Source organism: Cetorhinus maximus, chromosome 16 (genome assembly GCF_964194155.1).
Source record: "Cetorhinus maximus chromosome 16, sCetMax3.hap1.1, whole genome shotgun sequence".
NCBI lineage: Eukaryota > Metazoa > Chordata > Chondrichthyes > Lamniformes > Cetorhinidae > Cetorhinus > Cetorhinus maximus.
The window spans coordinates 40,992,159-41,012,376 of record NC_135894.1 but is presented as its reverse complement, the minus strand read 5'-3'; the positions used below and the strand labels follow the sequence as shown (position 1 = coordinate 41,012,376).

The 20,218-nt window shown below is 43.4% G+C and overlaps 1 protein-coding gene across 2 annotated transcripts in view; it reads left to right on the top strand.

Annotated features, from left to right (window-relative positions):
• usp9 (ubiquitin specific peptidase 9) overlaps positions 1-20,218 on the top strand; it is a 290,030-nt gene that overhangs the window by 236,526 nt on the left and 33,286 nt on the right. Inside the window, exon 38 of one of the 2 annotated variants that reach the window (XM_078559739.1) lies at positions 10,216-10,345. The exons of the other annotated variant lie outside the window; for it this stretch is intronic. Within the exon in view, the coding sequence (XP_078415865.1) occupies positions 10,216-10,345 (130 nt within the window). The remainder of the gene's footprint in view (positions 1-10,215; positions 10,346-20,218) is intronic. 2 annotated transcript variants of the gene reach the window in all.

The window sequence follows — 20,218 nt, the reverse complement described above, 5'->3', positions numbered from 1 at the left end:
CTGGCAGAATCTAAACTGGGCGTCAGTGAGCAGGTTATTGCTAAGCAAGTGCTGCTTGATAGCACTGTTGATGACTCCTTCCATTACTTTACTGATCATCGAGAATAGACTGATGGGGCGGTAATTGGCCGGTTTGGAGTTGTCCTGCTTTTTGTGTACAAGACGTACCTGGGCAATTTTCCACGTAGCCGCGTAGATGCCGGTGTTCTAGCTGTACTGGAACAGCTTGGCTTGGGGCACAGCAAGTTCTGGAGCACAAGTCTTCAGCACTAATGCCGGAATATTGTCAGGGCCTGTAGCCTTTGCAGTATCCACTGCCTTCAGCCGTTTCTTGATATCACAGGAAGTGAATTGAATTGGCCGAAAACTGGCATCTCTGATGCTGGGGACTTCCAGTGGAGGCCGAGTTGGATCATCCACTCGGCACTTCTCGCTGAAGTTGGTAGCAAATGCTTCAGCCTTATCTTTTGCACTGATGTGCTCGGCTCCCTCATCATTGAGGATGGTGATATTTATGGAGCCGCCTGCTCCAGTGAGTTGTTTAATTATCCACCACCATTCACGGCAGGATGTGGCAGGACTGCAGAGTTTAAATCCGATCCGTTGTTTGTGGGATCGCTTGGCTTTGCCTATCACTTGCTGCTTATGCTGTTTGGCATGCAAGTGTTCCTGTGTTATAGCTTCACCAGGTTGACACCTCATTTTTAGGTATGCCTGGTGCTGCTGCTGGCATGCCCTCCTGCACTCTTCATTGAACCAGGGTTGATCCCCTGGCCTGATGGTAATGGTAGAGTGGGGGAATATGCTGAGCCATGAGGTTACGGATTGCGGTCGAGTACAATTCTGCTGCTGCTGATGACCCACAGCGCCTCGTGGATGCCCAGTCTTGAATTGCTAGATCTGTTTGAAATCTATCCCATTTAGCACGGTGGTAGTGCCACACAACACGATGGAGGGTATCCTCAATGTGAAGGTGGGGCTTCGTCTCCACAATGACTGTGCAGTGGTCACTCCTACCAATACTGTCATGGGCAGATGCATCTGTGGCAGGTAGGTTGGTGAGGATAAGGTCAAGAATGTTTTTCCCTCTTGTTGGTTCTTTCACCACCTGCTGCTGACCCAGTCTAGCAGCTCTGTCTTTAAGGACTTGGCCAACAAGTGGTGCTACCGAACCACTCTTGGTGATGGACAGTGAAGTTCCCCAGCCAGAGTACATTCTGCACCCTTGCCACCCTCAGTGCATCCTCCAAATGGTGTTCCACATTCATCAGCTGAGGGAGGGTGGCACGTGGTAATCAGCAGGTTTCCTTGCCCATGTTTGACCGGATGACATGAAACTTCATGGGGCCCAGAGTCAATGTTGAGGACTTTCAGGGCTGCTCCCTCCCTGTATGCCACTGTGCCAGTGGGACAGGACATACCCAAGGATGGTGATGGTGGCGTCTGGGATATTATCTGTAAGGTGAGGATGACTCGCCAGTGAGACAACTCTTCCAACTTTGGCACTAACCCCCATATGTTAGTGAGGAGGACTTTGCAGGGTCGACAGGGCTGAGATTGCTTTTTTGTGACTTTGTAATGGTCTTTTACAACTGAATGGCTTGCTTGGCCATTTCAGAGGGCATTTAACAGTCAACCACATTGCTGTGGGTCTGGAGTCACATGTAGGCCAGACCAGTTAGGGCATTAGTGAACCAGATGGGTTTTTACAACAATTGACCATGATTCCATGGTCATCATTAGACTTTTAATTCCAGATTTTTATTGAATTCAAATTCCACCATCTGCCATGGTTGGATTCAAACCCGGGTCCCCAGAGCGTTACCCTGGGTCTCTTTATTACTAATCCAGCGACAATATCACTACGCCATCACCCCCCCATCACTATTGTTTTCCCAAACTTCCTGCTGCAACCCCCCATTCCCCCACTACAGCTGAGCTAGCCCTGGTGCCATAAGAGGTAAGAGCAGAAGTAGGCCATTTGGCCCATCGACGCTTCACCATTCAATGAGATCATGGCTGCTCTGATAATCCTCAAATCTACTTCTCCCCATAACCCTTGATCCCTTACTGATTAAAAATCTGTCTATCTCAGCCTTGAATATACTGAACGATCCAGCCTCTACAGCCCTCTGCGGGAAAGAATTCCACAGATTCACTGCCCTTTGAGAGAAGAAATTCCTCCTTATCTCTGTCCTAAATGGGCGACCCCTTTAGTTTGAGATTATGCCCTCTGGTCCTAGACTCTCCCACAAGGCGAACCAACCTCTCAGCATCTAACCTGTCAAGCCCCCTAAGAATCTTGTATGTTTCAATAAGGTCGCCTCTCACTCTTCTAAACTCCAATGAGTACAGGCCCAACCTACTCAACCTCTCCTCATAAGAAAATCCCTCCATACGCGGGATCAACCTAGTGAACCTTCTCCGGACTGCGCCCAATGCCAGTTTTTCTTTCCTTAGATAAGGGGACCAAAACTGTTCACAGTATTCTAGATGTGGTCCAACTGGCACCTTGTATACTTTTAACAAGACTTCCCTATTTTTATACTCCATTCCCTTTGAAATAAAGACCAACATTCCATTTGCCATCCCTATTACCTGCTGAACTTGTATGCTAGCTTTTTGTGATTCATGCACGTTGGACCCCCAAATCTCTCTGTGCTGCAGCTTGCTGCAGTCTTTCTCTATTTAAATAATATTTAACTCCTTTATTCTTCTGCCAAAGTGTATAACCTCATTTCCCACATTATATTCCATCTGTCAAGTTTTTGGCCACTCACTTAACCTGTCTCTATCTCTCTGCAGACTCTTTGTGTCATCCTCACTGTTTGCCTTCCCACTTATTTTTGTGTCATCCACAAACTTGGCGATGGCACATTCACTTCCCTCATCTAAGTCATTAGTATATATTGTAAATAACTGTGGCCCCAGCACTGATCCCTGAACTAGTTACAAGTTGCCATCCTGAAAATGCCCCCCTTATCCCAACTCTCTGTCTTCTATTAGTTAGCCCATCCTTTATCCATGCTAATATACCACTGCCAACACCATGGGTTTTTAACTTAAGTATCCTTATGTGCGGTATCTTAATGAATGCCTTTTGGAAATCCAAATATATTGCATCCACTGGTTCCCCTTTAACTATCCTGCTTGTTACCACCTCAAAGAATTATTATAAATTTGTCAGGCATGATTTCCCCTTCATGAAGCCGTGCTTAATTAATATTATGTATTTCTAAATGCTCTGCTGTTACATCCTTTATCATAGACTCTAACATTTTCCCAGTGTCAGATGTTAAGCTAACTGGCCTATTGTTACCTGTTTTTTGTGTGTCTCCCTTTTTGAATAAGGGCATTACATTGGCAGTTTTCCAGTTCTTTGGGACTCTTCCAGAATCTAAGGATTCTTGGAAGATTGCTACCAGTGCATCCACTATCTCTGTCGCTACCTCCTTTAATACCCTAGGATGCCACCCACAAGGTCCCAGGGGACTTCTTGGCCTTTAGCTCCATTAGTTTCCCTAGTACTTTTTCTCTAGTGATAGTTATTGCATTTATTTCCTCCACATATTTTGCCTTTTGATTATTTAGTATTTCTGGGATGTTATTAGTGTCTTCTACCTTGAAGTCTGATGCAAAGTATTTATTCAACTCCTCTGCCATTTCCTGGTTCCCCCATTATTTCACCAGCCTCATTCTCTAAGAAGCATGTGTTCACTTTGGCCCCTCTTTTCCTTTTTATATATTTAAAGAAGCTCTTACTGTCCATTTTCATATTACTTGCTAGTTTGACCTCAAAGTTTATCTTCTCCCTCTATTATTTTTTTGGCCATCTTTTGTTGGTTTTTAAAACTTTCCCAATCCTCTGGTTTACCAACAATCGTTGCCACATTGTATGTTTTTTTCTTTCAATTTGATACTATCCTTAACTTCTGATTGGTTCTGGTTAACTATGGTTGGTTTATCCCCTTCCTTAAATCCTTCTCCTTCACTGGGATATATCTTTGTTGAGAATCATGAACTATTTTCTTAAGTGTCTGCCATTGTTCATCAGCCATCTTTTCTGCTAAACTCCTTTCCCAGTCCACCCCAGTCAACTCTGCCCTCATTCCTTTGTAATTACCCTCATTTAAGTTTAGCACAGTTGTTTCTGACCCAAGTTTCTCACCCTCAAACTGAATGTTAAATTCTACCATGTTATATGGGCAGTGTTTCCTAGGGGATCTTTTACTCCGCGATCCTTTTATTAAACCTGCCCAATTACACATTACCAGATCTAAAATAGCCTGATCCCTGGTTGGATCCACAACATATTGTTCTAGGAAACTGCCCCGAATACACACTATGAATTCTTGCTTGTGGCTACCTCTGCCAATTTGATTTTCCCAATCTATATCAAGATTAAAGTCACCCATGATTAATGTACTATCTTTTTTTATATGCCCTCATTATCTCCTGATTTATTCTTTTCCCTACAGTATAGCTCCTGTTAGGGGGCCTATAGACTACTCCCGCCAGTGTCGTCTTCCCCTTACCTCCACCCATATAGATTCTACATTTTCCGATCCAAGACCATTTCTTGCTATCTTACTTATGGCATCTCATACTAAAAGCTGCCACACTACCCTTTCCTTCCTGCCGGCTCTTTCGAAATGTCACATACCCCTGAATATTTAATTCCCAGTTTTGATCTCCTTGTAACTACGTCTCCATAATGGCTGTAACATCGTACCCATTAACCTCTTTGTGCCGTTAATTCATTTATTTTGTTCCAAATACTACATGTATTTAAGTAAAGAGCTTCGCTCACACCACACTGCCCATATAAACCTTAACTCGAATGAATACTGATTGGAGAGTGAGATGTACTTTAGGTGGGGGTGCTCCTGCACTGCCTGTATGGTTCTCCTAGACTGCCTGGGGGTCACCCATTCCCTCTGCCTGCACACCCTTGTGCTGCGGAGTGAGCACATACAGAAATGTGCTATTCTCGTAGCTTTTAGCCTCACGGATGCACACAATGATACTAGCTGCTGCTCAACCTCCAAAATTAAACTAAAGACTTATAAAGAAAAGTTCATCAGCTAGTCACCAATCAGCACCTCCCTTTGTTGATATCATCTTTAACTTGCTTTTTACCTCAGTTAGTGTCTCTTGTTTCACTGCTGCTCCAGCCCAGAACTCCTTTAGACCCTCTTGTATAGCATCATTTATGGCACAGAAAGAGGACATGTGGCCAGTCGATTCTGTGCTGACTCCCTGTATTGCAATCCAGCCAGTCTCATTCCCCCACTGTATCCCAGTAGCCCTTCAAGTTTGTTTCTTTCCAATTTCCTTTTGAAATCTTAATCATCTCCACTTCCAACATCCTCATAGTTCCAGGTCATTACACTTGTTCAGATTCCCCCTGTATCTCTCCCAAAATCTTAATTCTGTGTCCCATTGTCCTTGTACCATTAGCTAATGGAACAGATTTTTTTATATCCATCATATTTAAACCTGTCATAATCATGTACACCTCTCGCAAATCTCCCCATAATCTCCTTTGCTCCAAGGGAACAACCCCAGCTTCTCCAAACTAACCTTGTAACTAAAATCCCTGATCCTTGGAACCATTCTGGTAAATCTCCTCCGCACCCTCTCAGAGAACTTCCCATCCTTCTTGGCTTCATAGAATCATTGAATGGCTACACAAAGGAGACTATTTGCCCATCCTGTCTGCACCAGCTCTCTGCAAGAGCAATTCACTTAGTGCCACACTCCTGCCTTTTTCTCATAGCCCTGCAAGTTTCCTCTGACATAATTGAATTCTTGATGAAATAATGGAATGAGTTGCTGACAATCTTCTTAGCAAATTCTGTGAATTTCTTAACAAAGAAAGAAATTACTTCCTGTTCATTTATTGGATTTACTCAACCTCTGTGACATCAGTGTTGCTGATGTTGGGTTCCAGCAGTGCCACTTGGCTCCTGACCTCATTACAGCTTTGCCCCAAGCATGGACAAAAGAGCTGACTTGAGGGGTGACGAGAGTGACTGCCCATGACTTCAAGGCAGCATTTGACCCAATGTGGCATCAAGGAGCCCTGGCAAAATTGAAACCAGTGTGAATCGGGGGGAAACTCTTCACTGATTGGAGTCATACCTAGCACAAAGGATGGTTGTGATTGCTGGAGGCCAATCATCTCAGTCCAGGGTAACGCTGTAGGAGTTGTCAGGGTAGTGGCCTAAGTGAAACCATCTTCAGCTGCTTCATCAATGACCATCCCTCTATCATAAGGTCAAAAGTAGGGATATTTGTTGATTATTATATTATTTTCAGTACCATTCGCGACTCTTCATACTGAAGCAGCCCATGTCCATATACAGCAAGACCTGGACAACATTCAGGCTTGGACTGATGTGTGGTGCTAATGTTACTTGCCAGTTAATGTTTAATGTCAGTCAATGACCATCTCCAACAAGTGAGAATCTAACCATCACCCCTTGACATTCAAGGCATTACTATCACTGAATTCCCCACTGTCAACTTCCTGGGGATTATCATTGACCAGAAACTGAACTGGAACAGTCATATAATTACTGTGATTACAAGAGCAGGCCAGAGGGAATTCTGAGGCAAGTAACTCACAGCCTGACTCCCACCATCTACAAGCACAAGTCAGGACTGTGATGGAATACCCTCCACTTGCCTGGATGAATGCAGCTCCAACAACATTCAAGAAGCTCAACATCATCCAGGACAAAGCAGTCCGCTTGATGAGCACCCCTTCCACCAACTTAAACATTCACTCCCTCCACCACCAACTCATAGTGGCAGCAGTGTGCACTCTATACAAGTTGCATTGCTGCACTTCAAGTCCCCTTCGACAGCACTTTTCAAATCCACGACTTCGACCACCTAGAAGGACAAGGCAACACCACCAGCTGCAAGTTTCTCTCCAAGCCACACACCATCCTGACTTGGAAATTTATCACTGTTTCTTCGCTGTCATTGGATCAAAATCCTGGAACTCTCATCTTAACCACTGTGGGTGCACCTACACATGGACTGCAGATGTTCAAGAAGGCAGCTCACCACCAACTCAAGTTCAATTAGGGATAGGCGTCAGATACTGTCCTAGCCAGTGATGCCCACATCCCATGAAAGAATTAAAAAAACTCTTATCAGAATGCCAAGAATCCTTTGGTGTTTGTGCTGGATGGCCCCTCATGCGGTGCTCTGGATTCTCACACTGCAGTTGCATTTTATACTTTTTCGGCTCCTCCCTCAGTGCTCTGCATTGGCTGAGGATTCTTTCCTTTTTAAACTGGCTAGGCCCCTCCCTCAGTGCTCCCACTGACTCAGAAAAGACATTGTTAAAAGATTCCAGATAGCATTGCTTATTGAAGATCAGTTGGTGAGATGGCTTGTCGCCAAGGCTTTGGAACAGGAAACAATTGACATTGTTACAGTTTACTAATTAATCCTGTAGTAATCTGGGAAAACCTGTGAACTCTTAAACCTGCTCCCCTTCAAATTAGGCCACTTTCCTGCTGTTCAGGAAAGGTCTCCCTGTGAAGATTCCATCAGATATAACCCCTGTACTGAAATGAAAGGTCTTAACATAATATGACTTTTCCTATCATTTTAGCAATGTGGTTCTTGATGTCTGAGAGAGGCAACATTCCAAAAATCAGTTGTGATGGAAGAGTTCACATCTGTGCAAAAGATAAGGTGCAGCATTTGCAACAATCTTCGGCCTGAAGTGCCGAGTGGATGAGCCACCTCTGCCTTCGCCGAGGGTCCCCAGCATCACGGATGCCAGTCTTCAGCCAATTAAGAAGGCAAATGCTATGTTGACCTTTATCGCAAGAGGATTTGAGTGCAGAAGTAAAGATGTCTTGCTTCAATTGTATAAAACCTTGGTTAGACCGCACCTGAAGTAGTGTGCATGGTTTTGGTCGCCTTACCTGAGGAAGGGTATTATTGCCATAGAGGGAGTGCAGCAGAGGTTTGACAGACTTAATTCCTAGGATGGCGAGACTGTCCTATGAGGAGAGATTGATACAACTGGGCCTGTATTCTTTAGAGTTCAGAACAAGAGGTGATCTCATTGAAACTTAGAAAATTCTTAAAGGGCTAGGCAGGGTAGCTGCAGAAAGAATGTTTTGCCAGGCTGGAGGGTCTAGAATCAGGGACACAGTCTCAGAATAAGGTGCAAGCCATTTAGGGCTGAGATGAGGAAGAATTTCTTCACTCAGGGTGATGAATCTTTGGAATTCTCTACCCCAGAGGTCATTGAGTATGTTCAAGACAGAGATCCATAGATTTCTAGATACTAATGACATCGATGAATATGGGGATATTGCGTTAAAGTGGCAATAATGTAGATGATCAGCCCTGATCTAGTTGAATGGCAGAGCAGGCTTGAGGGGCTGAATGGCCTACCCCTGCTCCTATGTTCCTAAGACCAAATGTGCCAGAAGAACAGGTACCAAGCCACTGGCCTGATTTTGAGAAGCATGTATCAGAATGGGTCCTCAAAAATTGTCAATGTTACAGTGTACCAGAAATGCATAGCATTTACACGCACTTAATTGGGCCAAAACAAACCGAGTCCAGCAAAGATTTCAGAGCAAAAGTTAGCTGGTGTCGCTGCTTTATGGAATGAAAATGCCTAGTTTTACAGCAGAAGACCACGATCACTCAGACTATCAAAAGACCTCATTGCCAGAATTACCAGTTTCTAGCAATTCTTCAACAGACAACAGGAAAAACGAGCACCTACTATGTCACATCGGCATCATGGATAAAGTACCCATTAATTTTGATATGCTGAGCAAATGAACTGTGGGGTGGAAAAGTTCAAAAACAGTGCTAATGAAAACCACAGGATGTGAGAAGACAATATTCATGATAGTACTAGCCTGCATGTCCCAACAGAATGAAATTAAAGCCTATGGTAATTTTCAAATGTAAAACTATGCCGATCATCAGGCTCCCAGCAGGAGCTTTTGTACATGCCCATGACAAAGGTTGAATGGATGAGGGCGGAGTGAAGTTGTGGATTGATGGTATGTGGAGTACCACATACCATCGGTGTCCGATGACCTAAGTAAAGAATGCAACTTGTTGGTGGGGGATGTATTCAGATCCCATATAACTGATGAGCTCAAGAGGCGCCTGTGAAGAAATAATACCCAAACTGCAGTAAAACCAAGGCGTCTAACATCTATGGTTTAACCTTTGGATGTGTGTCTCAAAAAGCCATGTATGGATCATGTTTGTGCCAAATGGAATATGGTTGATTGCAGAAAAACTTTCAACAAGAGTAGAAATATGCGTGTTGCCTGCTTGATGTTTTGTGTGGTTTTATCATCAAATCATGGGATGCTATTAATGCACAAACTGTCATTAAATAAAGGTGGAATATCCAATTCACTGGTTGAAAAGACAGATGATTTGTTGTGGAGGGATGATTCTGAAAATGAAATTGAATCCAAAGTGGGACCCTCACGATGCCGTAGCCAAAGTGACTTGATGAATTCTGTGTGTCGGATGCCAAGGACAATTAATTTAGTTTTAAACACGTTTTGAGTGTGGTTAATGATATCCTTGTTGAATTCATTTATTCAGTACAACATGGCTTATGATTAAGTTTGAATTATGGGTGTTATTTTTTTCACACCTCAAAAATGGCGACCACCTACACCAACACTGGTGGTTCATATTTTATTCTCAGCATGTAAGTCAATATCTGTTTTTGGAAGGGTTTTTCAAGGCTTCAAAGGTCAACTTGTACAGCATGATTTACTGCATTTTTCATCTGCCTCGTGACTGCTCATTCCACCAGACCGTTTGTGTCCTCTTGCAGTCTATCACTATCCTTCTCATGGTTCACAGTTCTTCCAAGCAAGGTGCTTTTTAAGGGACAATACAGCAGTTAGTTTTCCCATAGGTTGTTAAATAAATCATGTGCAGATTGAACTTCAGAATGTTCATATTGGAGATAGATAATCCAACATTTTTAGTGCATGATTTAGCTAAATCAATTGTTGAAGCTCACACATCAATAATGACAATTCAGCCAAGGTGAATCATTTTGCAGCAAAGAGTTTGATGCCTTTAGAAAAATCAATAACGATATTTAAAAAGTGTCTACTCAATCCATATTTGTGTATTATTGTGAATTGGACTAATGGTTGTTTTTTGCTAACTATTTGTGCTTAACAGGCTTTTGATAATTTAAGTCTAAGTGACCACCTTCTCAGAGCTGTTTTAAACCTACTGCGACGAGAAGTATCTGAGCATGGGCGGCACTTGACACAGTACTTCAACCTCTTCGTTATGTACGCCAATCTGGGTAAGGACATAATTAAAGGCTTCATTTCATAACTAGATTTCATTTTAACAGTGTAATTCTTAAAGCAACAACTTGGATAATTTTTCATTTAGAATACAGAACATTAGATTTTTATTCAGATACACAAAGTTGCACAGAGAAAACATTTTGAAAGTTTGCTGTAAGCTGCAATCATTCAGTCCTTTGTTACCATAAAATCTACCTGTCTTATTCCAAAAGTAACTTTATTTCAGAAAAATGATGGAAACAGCTGTAAAACTCTTAGCCTCAGTTTTACTTACTGAGAATCAGTGGCCTGAAGATAACATGGTTTTGAATATTTCACACTCTCAACTATTATTTCGCAGATTATGGTTTGAAGCAGCGCTCTCAACTTTTGTCATTATGATTATCTCTTCTCTTTTGGCCAGGGTTAATGTTCATGATGGGCTCATCAGCTTTCTTCCTTGTCTCTTTTACTTTCCTTATCAAATTTCTATTGGAGCACATGCCTCTACAATAGAGCAGACAGCTTGGTAATTCTTATAATATTGAATGTCATAAATGACATGTATTTCTGTAATTGGTGCAGACTTATGTGCTCTTAAAATTTACAAAATGTGACTAGATTGATTTTTCATCCAGTGGTCTAATGCAGTATTTTAAAGAGTTGCACCAAGAGGATGGGCGTGTTGGATGACCAATAAGGAACATGAGCCTGACAGGTCCTTGTAGAGATTTAATTCGTTACAGATCTAGGACCAAGTAAGACAGTTCACCTCTGTTCTTCCAGTTGATGAGCTGGCTTTTGAAATGTCCACCCCTGCTATACATGAGTTTCTTCCGTCAGTTTTAGATATTTCATTACATTAATTTTTAAAAATGAACAGTGCAAAGTGGCAACAATAGGGCATTGGAATAATAAATGCATGCAGCTTATTGTACTGACTTGCCTATTCTGAAGTAATTACAGTTGTTTCTGGCTTTGGTCCCTCGCCCAGTTCCTTGAAAGCTCATTTCAGCCTGTCATCCATTGCAAATTCAGCTACAGAGCCTTCACCTATACTGATACAAAGGATTCCTTCTCTATTTTTTTAACTTGGAAGACATCACTAAAACTAGGCATTCTTTTTATTCTGCCTATCTTAGTATTATAGAACATTTTGATAATGCTGCCTTATTGCTAGAGTGCATGGGAGTTTGCTTTCTCTCTTCCCCTTCCCCCTTTTTCTCCCTATCCATAATTCATGCATATGTAATTGGGGCACTTACCTTTTGAAAACCACTCATTTGACTTGAGTTAAAAGCAAAGACAGAAGAACTGAGGATCCTGGCACAAATGTAATGATACCAAGAAAAACTCTGTGGGATGTCAAGTACAATCCTTGGATGCAAGGGATGAATTGAGTCACCAATTTAATTTATTACTTTAAGGATGATTGGGAACCATCATTGATGCACCTTCTGTTGATCATCTTGTCTATAAAACCCACCTCCTCCCTTGACCCTATTTCCACCTAACTGCTGACAGCCCAACTTCCCTTTGTAGATTCCATGTTAGCTGTGACTCTTAACAGTTCCTTGCCTTCGGTACTGTCGCCATCTGCAAAAAATCTGCCTCCATGCCCCTTCCTGCTGAGAAAATCTCACCTATGCCATTGCAAACTAGCCTCCAATCTTGCTTTCTTAAGTCCTCGAACGTCGTGTCACCTCCAAAACCCTTGCCCATCATTCCCACACTTTCCTGTTTGAGTCCCTCCAACCCAGGTTTTTTCCCCTACCACAACACTGAAACAGCCCTCATGAAAGTTACAAACCACATCTTATGCAACTGTGACCATGCCTTATCCTCCTTGACCTGTCCACAGCCTTTGACACAATTTACCATACCATCTTCCTCCAGCACCTCTGCTCCATTGCCCTCACCTGGTCCCATTCCTATCTATCCAGTCATATCCTGACAATCACTTGAAATAGCTTCCTATTGTTGCACCATTACCTCTGGAGTCCCCTAAGGATCTACTGTTCCAAAAAGATGTCAGGTTCCACATATACTATAATAACACACAGCTCCATCTTCCCACTACCCCTCGACCTTTCCAATGCCTCTGATTTATCACACTCTTTGTCCAAACAGAAATTGCTTCCAATCAAATATTGAGGAGGCGGAAGTTAGAATTCTATCCCCCTCTTTGACCACCACCTGAGCTTCTGACACCTATATCCGCTCCATCAACATAACAGCTTACTTCTGCCTTTGTAACATTCCCTCTTCACTCCTGCTTCAGCTCATCTACCAAAATCTTCATTAGTGCCTTTGTTACCTCTAGACTCTACTGTTCTAATGCTCTCTTATCTGACTTACCTCTTCTCAGCCTCCATAAACTTGAGCTCATCCAAGACTCTGCCCTCAACCCAAGTCTCATTTATCCATCACCCCTGAGCTTGCTTGCTTACATTGGCTCTCAGCCAGGGAGCACCTCTACTTTTAAAACCTTGTTTTCAAATTTCCCCCATAGTTTTACCCCTCCCTATATTTCATCACCTGCAGCCCGACAACCTTCCTCCAATTCTGGCCTCATGTGCATGCCCAATTTTCATCGCTGTACTATTGCCACCTGCACCTTCAGCGCCATATCCTGTATACTTTAGATTCATTTCCGAAACAATGCTACCTCACTTCCTGTGAGATGGCCCTTAAAACCTATCTCTTTGACCAAGCTTTTGATCATCTGTCAAATTTGTTAATCACTGCTGTGACATGCATCTTTACAGCATTAAAGGTGCTATATAAATACAGATTCTTGTTAATGACGTCACAGTCAACCTGAAATCTGTCTAATATTATCTACAAAGGGTTTTGAGCATCCTGATCATCTGTATCCACCATGACACTCACTTTTGACAAAGGTGCACTGCAAACTGACTGGAACTCCTCAATGAAACTGTTGTAATTATTCTAAGCTAATGTGCACTGTAATATTAGCAGAATTTAAGTGGAGAATTTTGGTTTTGTTGAGCTGTTCATGAGTTTACATTTTATGTTAGAATTAATGAATATGTGAAGAATTTAAGAATGAGTTAAATGCAAGGATAAAATGCAATTACACATTGCAGTTTTTAAAAGTATGTTCATAAAACTGTTGGTACAGTAAGCTAATATACTGGCCTTTTGATCAATGAAATATTGACTAGAATAGTCCAATGTGAAATATGTTTAGGCTACTCATTCTTCGGTAGATATCTGTACAAAACTGTTTGACTTGCAATCTAATTTTCTTATCCTGAGAAATGACTCGATAACTAATGTGAGATGTGGAAAAGTTCTCACCTGTGCATGCACAATTTTGATATTGGCATTTAGAAACCTTTGTGAGTCTTAGCTTCGGTTGTCCTTGGTCAAGATTTATAGAGACTGCTGGAGGCACGGATGTGAACTTCACCTTTTATTAAACATTCTTCTAACTATATACAGGATAAGTCTTAACATGAGGCCTCAAATAGAACTGTATCTCATCATGCACTGTTGTCATGTGATCTTATTACTAATGTAGACTGTTCTATTTAATATTTAAATATCATATTTAAAATTAACCCTTTGCGCTACAAGAAATGGTAAAATGCTCGACTCCCCAAATGCTTACATCTCTCAACAGTTTACTGTAGTGTACTGAGACCAATGACCTATGATGGGATATTTTTAAAGTTGATGAAACATACACAAAATTTCCACACTTTTTTATAGCAGCTATACGCAATATGACAAAATAGGACCAGAACACTCAACTGAGTTCAAGGATAAATCTGAAAAATTCATTGTCTCTTCCAGGTCATAGCTCACTGTGTATATTAAAAAAAAACTTTGCCTCACATTGCCTCGTAACCTTTAACTAATTACCTTAAATTTGTGTCCTTTGGTTATTGACCCTCCTGTCACTGGGGAGGTGATGGTGTAGTGGTATTATTGCTGGACTAGTAATCCAGAGACCCAGGGTATGGCTCTGGGGACCCGGATTTGAATTTGAATTCAATAAAAATCTGGAATTAAAAGTCTAATGATGACCATGACCACGAAACCATTGTTTATTGTCAAAAAAAACCCATCTGGTTCACTAATACCCTTTAGAGAAGGAAATCTGCTGTCCTTACCTGGCCTACATGTGGCTCCAGATCCGCAGTAAGTGGTTGACTCGGAAATGGCCTACACTTAGTTGTAACAAACCACTACAAAGTCTCAAAAAAGGAATGAAACCGGCCTGACCACCCAGCATCGACCTAGGCATCGGAAATTACAACGGCAAACTCAGCCCTGTTGACCCTGCAAAGTTCTCCTTACTAACGGCTGGGGGCTAGTGCCAAAATTGGAGAGCTGTCTCACAGACTAGTCAAGCAACAGCCTGATATAATCATCCTCACGGAATCATATTTTACAGATAATGGCCCAGACACCACCATCACCATCCGTGGGTATGACCTGTCCCACCGGCAGGACAGACCCAGCAGAGGTGGTGACACTGGTATACGGTCAGGAGGGAGTTCCCCTGGGAGCCCTCAACATCAGCTCTGGATCCCATGAAGTCTCATGGCATCAGGTCAAACATGGCAAGGAAACCTCCTGCTGATTACCACGTACCGCCCTCCCTCTACTGATGAATCAGTGCTCCCCATGTTGAACACCGCTTGGAGGATGCACTGAGGGTGGCAAGGGTGCAGAATGTACTCTGGGTGGGGGACTTCAATGTCTATCACCGCGAGTGGCTCGGGAGCACCACTACTGACCGAGTCCTAAATGACACAGCTGCTAGACTGAGTCTATGGCAGATGGTAAGGGAACCAACAAAAGGGAAAAATACACTTGACTTCATCCTCACCAACCTACCTGTCGCAGATGCATCTGTCCATGACAGTATTGGTAGGAGCGACCACCGCACAGATGTTATGGAGACGAAGTCCCATCTTAACATTGAGGATACCCTCCATTGTGCACTACCATCGTGCTAAATGGGATTTCAAACACATCTAGCAACTGAAGACTGGGCATCCATGAGGTGCTGTGGGCCATCAGCAGCAGCAGAATTGTACTCGACCACAATTTGTAACCTCATGGCCTGGCATATCCCCCCCACTCTACCATTATCATCAAGCCAGGGGATCAACCTTGGTTCAATGAAAAGTGCAGAAGGGCATGCCAGGAGCAGCACCAGGTTTACCTAAAAATGAGGTGTCAACTTGGTGAAGTAGTCCCTTGGAACATGGGACTACTTGCGTGCCAAACAGCATAAGCAGCAAGTGATAGACAGAGCTAAGTGATCCCACAATCAACGGATGAGATCGAAGCTCTGCAGTCTTACCACATCCAGTTGTGAATGGTGGTGGACAATTAACCAACTCACTGGAGGAGGAGGCTCCACAAATGTCCCCATCCTCAATGATGGGGGAGCCCAGCACATCAGTGCAAAAGATACGGCTGAAGCATTTGCTGCAGCCTTCAGTCAGAAATGCCGAGTGGATGACCCATCTCGGCATCCTCCGGAGGTTCCCAGCATCAGAGATGCCAGTCTTCAGCCAATTTGATTCACTCCATGTGATATCAAGAAATTGCTGAAGGCACTGGAATCTGCCAAGGCTATGGGCCCTGACAATATTTCAACAATAGTACTGAAGACTTGTGCTCCAGAACCTGCCACCCCTCTATCCAAACTGTTCCAGCACAGCTACAACACTGACATCTACCAGGCCAAGTGGAAAATTGCCCAGGTATGTCCTGGACTCAATGCAGGGAGAAATCCAACCCAGTCAATTACCATCCCATCAGTCTACTCTCGATGATCAGTAAAGTAATGGAAGGGGTCATCAACAGTGCTGTCAAACGGCACTTGCTTACCAATAACCTCACTGGCGCCCAGTTTGGGTTCCGCCCAGGCCTCTCAGCACCTGACCTCATTACAGCTTTGGTTCAAACATGGACAAAAGAGCTGAACTCCTGACATCAAGGCAGCATTTGATCAAGTGTGGCATCAAGGAGCCCTAGCAAAACTGGAGTCAGTGGGAACCGGGGAAAACTTTCCACTGGTTGGAGTCATACCTAGCACAAAGGAAGGTGGTTGTGCTTTTTGGAGGTCAATCATTTCAGCTCCAGGACATCACTGCAGGAGTTCCTCAGGGTAGTATGCTCTGCCCAACCATCTTCAGCTGCTTCATCAATGACCTTCCTTCCTAAGGTCAGAAGTGGGGATGTTCGCTGATGATTGCACAATGTTCAGCACCATTCACGACTCCTCAGATGCTGAAGCAGCCCGTGTCCAAATGTAGCAAGACCTGGACAATATCCAGGCTTGGGCTGACCAGCAGCAAGTAACATCCGTGCCACCCAGGTGTCAGGCAATGACCATCTGCACCAAGAAAGAAAGAATCTAACCATTTTCCCCATTGACGTTCAATGGCATTAACATCACTGAATCGCCCACTATCAACATTCGGGGGGGGTTTCCATTGACCAGAAGCTGAACTGGACTAGCCATATAAATACTGTGGCTACAAGAGCAGGCCAGAGGCTAGGAATCATGTGACGAATAACTCACCACCTGACTCCCCAAAGCCTGTCCACCATCTGCAAGGCACAAGTCAGGAGTGTGATGGAACATTCCCCACTTGCCTGGATGAGTGCAGCCCTCACAATACTCAAGAAGCTTGACACTGTCCAGGACAAAGCAGCCCACTTGATTGGCACCACATCCACAAACATTCACTCCTTCCACCCCCGATGCACAGTAGCAGCAGTGTGTACCATCTACAAGATGCACTGCAGGAATTTACCAAGGCTCCTTAGACAGCACCTTCCAAGCCCACGACTATTACCATCTAGAAGGGCAGGGGCAGCAGATAGATGGGAACATCACCATCTGGAAGTTCCCCTTCAAGCTAGTCACCATCCTGACGTGGAAACATATCGCCGTTCCTTCACTGTTGCAGGATCAAAATCCTGAAACTCGCTCCCTAACAGCACTGTGGGTATACCCACACCATGCAGACTGCAGCGGTTTAATGAGGCAGCTCACCACCCCCTGCTCAAGGGCAATTAGGGATGGACAATAAATGTTGGCCTAGCCAGCGACACCCACACCCCGTAAATGAATAAAAAAACATGAACTGCAGCAGTTCAAGAAGGCAGCTCACCATCACCTTCTCAAGGACAATTAGGGATGGGCAATAAATGCTGACCTATATCCCATGAATAAATAAAAAAAATTCCATATGCTCATTTTTTAACAGCCTTCTCAACTTGGCATACCAGCTCATGTCTTCAAAGTCTGCGCATATGCACCTCCAGGTTCTGTTCCGCCGCACCTTTTGAAATTGTACTGTTTAATTTATATTACTTCACCTCATTAATCCTACCAAAATAAATCACTTCATGCTTCTCTGTTAAATTTCATCTGCCTTGTGTCTGCATAATTCACCAGTCTGGCTGCGTCCTCCTGAAGCCGCCTACTATCCTTCTCATCGCTGCTACATTTTGAAGTTTTTGTGTCACCTGCAAACTTCAAAATTACATCCTGCATACCCAAGACCATGTAATTAATACAATACTGGAACACCACGGTATTGGCAGAGCGACTCCAAAAGCCAGCTCCTCTCTAAGTGCAGCGAGTTTGATCTAACCATCACAGACTCTTCCAACAAGCAGACAAACCGAAAACACCATGATCTAAACACTGGCACATGTTATTGTATGACAGATCTCAAGGATGTGTGCCTTTCCTGCTCCCTTTGAGGCTCAGAATGCTGGTCTGACTAGCAACTTGTCAGGGATATTGAGGCTTTGAAAGTAAAATCTAAGGTGCTTCGGTATGGAGTCAAATCACAAAGGAAGCTTGATTTAACTGTTCTTAAAGACATGACCAAGAGAAGAAGTGGAACACAAACTAGCCATAGAAATTGCTGATATCCCAAAGGACAATATTCCCACTGAAGATTCTAGGAAAATTTAAAGCATGTTACTTGCAGCACAGCATTTGAGGCCCTATGATTTGCTAAGTGGAAGCACCAAGACTGATTTGACAACAAGCAAGGCATAGGCAAGCTTCTAGAGACAGATCTAACTTATCTGGCAAGAAATCACCAGCAAGAAACACTGGTACCATAGCGCAAAACGCATGCTGCAGGTCAAAATAAGAGAGATGGTAGGAAAACGAGGCTGAGAGCTTCAAGCTGCTGCTGATTAAAAAATAACCTATAGGTTCTACACAAGTCTCCTATTAGTTTGTGGCCCAAAAACCAATGTTTTAACACCCATCCTCTCAGTAGATGACAATCAGCTTGTGAGATTCATGATTCTCTCTCGTTGGACGGAGCACTTCAATCCCCTAAACCAACTACCCATGGTGTGCAATGATACCATTGAGCCACTTCCACAGCACTGCATTCTGGAAGAGCTTGCTATCGATTGTTCTGAAGTGCAAGTCATAAAAGCCATAAAACAACTTTCTGTGGGAAAATTGTCGGGAACTGATGGCATCCCACCTCAAGTATGCAGGTACGGAGGGACTGTCATGACTAGGAAACCCATAGTCTCTTCTGCCTAATGTGAAACCAGGGCGTTGTGTCCCAAGATTACAAGGATATCTCCATAACTCCTTTACAAACTGAAAGGGAGCAAGTCCCTCTGTGACAGTCATCATGGAATATCACTTCTTTCAACAGCAGGAAAAATTCTTGCAAGGGTTTATTCTTAATTCGATTGTCACTTACCTCATGGACTCTGTGTACCCAGATTCACAGTGTGGCTGCCGTTTAGGATGGGGAAACTGTAGACATGATCTTTGCAACATGTCAAATTCAAGACATGTCCTGGAGAATAAGGACCTCTATATGGTGTTCGTTGACCTGACCAAGGCTTTTGACACAGTAAACCGGGAAGGCCTGTGGAAGGTACAAATATGGCTGACCTTGAAAGATAAGCATCATTTGCTTGTTTCATGATGGCCAGCCTGATGCGATGTGCTAAGTCAACAGATGCCTTTGCTGTCACCAACGGCACCAAGCAAGGCTGTGTATTGACTCCAGCTCTGTTTGCCATATACTTCTCTGCCATGCTCCAGTGCGCACTCAAAAGACCTTGACACAGGAGTACACGTTCAATTCGGGACAGGCAGCAAACCTGTTCAACTTGCAAAGGCTCAAGGCTTACACAAAGGTTACTGAACAGCTGCTGAATGAACTCTTGTTCGTGGACGACTGCACTCTCAGCTTATACTCCAGAGTGCCTGTTGATTGTTTTGCCCTTGCGTCCAAACACTTTGGCATGACAGTAAGCCTGAAGAAGACTTTGTGTCCAGTTCTGGGCACCATACTTTAGAAAAGATCTGAAGGCTTTGGAGAAAGTGCATAAAAGCTTCACAAGAATGGTTCCAGAGAGGAGAAATTTCAGTTATGAAGATAGATTAGAGAAGTTGGAACTGTTTTCCTTGGAGAAAAGAAGGCTGAAAGGGGATTTGGTAGATGTATACAAAATCATGAGGGGGCCTGGGCAGAGTGGATAAGGAGAAACTGTTCCCACTTGTGAAAGGATTGATAGCAAGAAGGCGCAGATTTAAGGTGATTTGCAAAATAAACAAAAGCAATGTGGAAAATACTTTTTATGCAGCAGATGGCTAAGGTCTAGAATGCACTGCCTGAGGGTGGTGGAGGCAGGTTCAGCTAAGGCATTCAAAAGCGAATTAGACTGTTATTTGAAAAGGAACAATGTGCAGGGTTATGGGGAGAAGGCGGGGAAATGGCATTAATTAAATTGCTCATTCAGAGAGCCACTGCAAACACGATTGGCCAAACTGCTGCCTTCTACGCTGTAAAAATTCTGTGAAAAATCTTGCATCAACCCGCCCCAGCCACATA